Below are 1,487 nucleotides of genomic sequence, written 5' to 3' on the forward strand. Positions count from 1 at the left end.
AAGTTTGACCCACAGGGGCTCAGTTAAGCCTTCCTCTGGTCCCATTTGGAAGGTAGAACTGGTATACTGTTCCCTAACATAGAGTGCTCCCCCCCACCACCTTTTTTTCCCTTCCTATCTCTTCTAAACAACCTATAGCCCTCTATGTCTACTGCCCAGTCAAATGTTTCATCCCACCATGTCTCCACTAGGCCAACCAGGTTGATTTTACTACTTGCAAGCAGGAGAGCAAGCTCCTCCTGCTTGTTCCCCATGCTTCTTGCATTAGTAAAGAGACAACTTAATCCCCCTGAGAGAGCCTTGAGCACCCCCCCTTCCTGAGAGACAACTGTTCCCTTGGTATATACCTGAGCTCTTACCTGGGCAGGTCCTACACCTGGTTGAGTTTTCTCTTGCTCCTGTGGATCCCCATCCCCCGATGAACTTAGTTTAAAGCCTGCCGGAGGAGGTCAACTAGCCTGTAACAAAACAAAATCAATTTTTTTTTTTGGCCAGGGCCAGGCCTGTTTATTTGACATAGAAAATATCACAGCGAAGTCTTGGTGATCAGGATGTGGCGCTGTGGCTGGGTCAGCAAAACGGCATCCTGCCGACAGCCTTTAGTCCAGCTTGATGAAGCCGATGTCCTTGGTGTACTGGTGGAAGCACTGCCGACACATGTTGAGCCCATACTTGCAGATGAGGCTGTGCCGGTTGGAGCGCACACGGCAGGAGCACGAGCCTTGCCTGAACTTCCTGGGGTGGCTCCAGTAGAGTTGCTGGTGGCCATTAGTGGCAGTGGAGGCGGTGGCGGAGGGTGGTCTCCTCACGCGGCAATGAAAGTGATTGTAGCTCAGCCCCATATGAAGCACCACAGGAGAAGCTGAGGGGTGGAAGGGCGGGGAACTTCACCTGCACTGCCCAAGTGAGCTCTGCTGCATGTATTCTCTGTACCCCTCCCTGCCTCTCCCCCCCATCACAGCCCCTGGTCCTAATGCACACAGCTAATTCCTAAAAGCAAACCCCTAAATATCATTTTATATCAATGAATCACCTTTATATACACTACTCTAAAAACATAAATCAAGAAAAAACATTTTTGAAATAAAATTAAAATGTTATAGTAATTGTTTTTTAATATATGATTTGTTTTTTACCTATAAGTTTTAAAAATGATATCTTCTGTAAGATTTTATGCGTGACCCTTGACAGCTCACCAAAGCTCATTAAATGGCCCTCCAACTGAAAAAAAATTGTCCATCATTGAGATCTCCTGGGGTTTATGACTCCTGGGAGGTTGATCATGAAGATTTGATTCCCCTTAAGCAGAAAAGAGACCTGAACCTGTACCTAGATTCATATAAGTCATAGTGGATGAGCTTCTTCTCTTCCTGAGTTAAGTGCCTAATCCCCAGATAGAGACAGGGCTTCAGACCATCCATATTTTCTATTGGCTAGCTCCTGGCATCTTCTGCTTAGCCTTTTGGTTGGTGTGATCCCATTTTGTG

General features: G+C 46.7%; 1 protein-coding gene across 1 annotated transcript; it reads right to left on the minus strand.

Annotated features, from left to right (window-relative positions):
* Positions 1 to 478: 478 nt before the first annotated feature.
* RPS29 (ribosomal protein S29) lies at positions 479 to 842 on the minus strand. Its single transcript, XM_019525828.1, has one exon. It carries the CDS (start codon positions 840 to 842, stop codon positions 600 to 602), a length of 243 nt encoding a protein of 80 aa, XP_019381373.1. The 3' UTR covers positions 479 to 599.
* Between the last annotated feature and the right edge of the window lie 645 nt (positions 843 to 1,487).

The sequence above is a fragment of the Gavialis gangeticus genome, unplaced genomic scaffold (genome assembly GCF_001723915.1).
Source record: "Gavialis gangeticus isolate Ggan-Ray unplaced genomic scaffold, GavGan_comp1, whole genome shotgun sequence".
In the NCBI taxonomy this organism is placed as follows: Eukaryota; Metazoa; Chordata; order Crocodylia; family Gavialidae; genus Gavialis; species Gavialis gangeticus.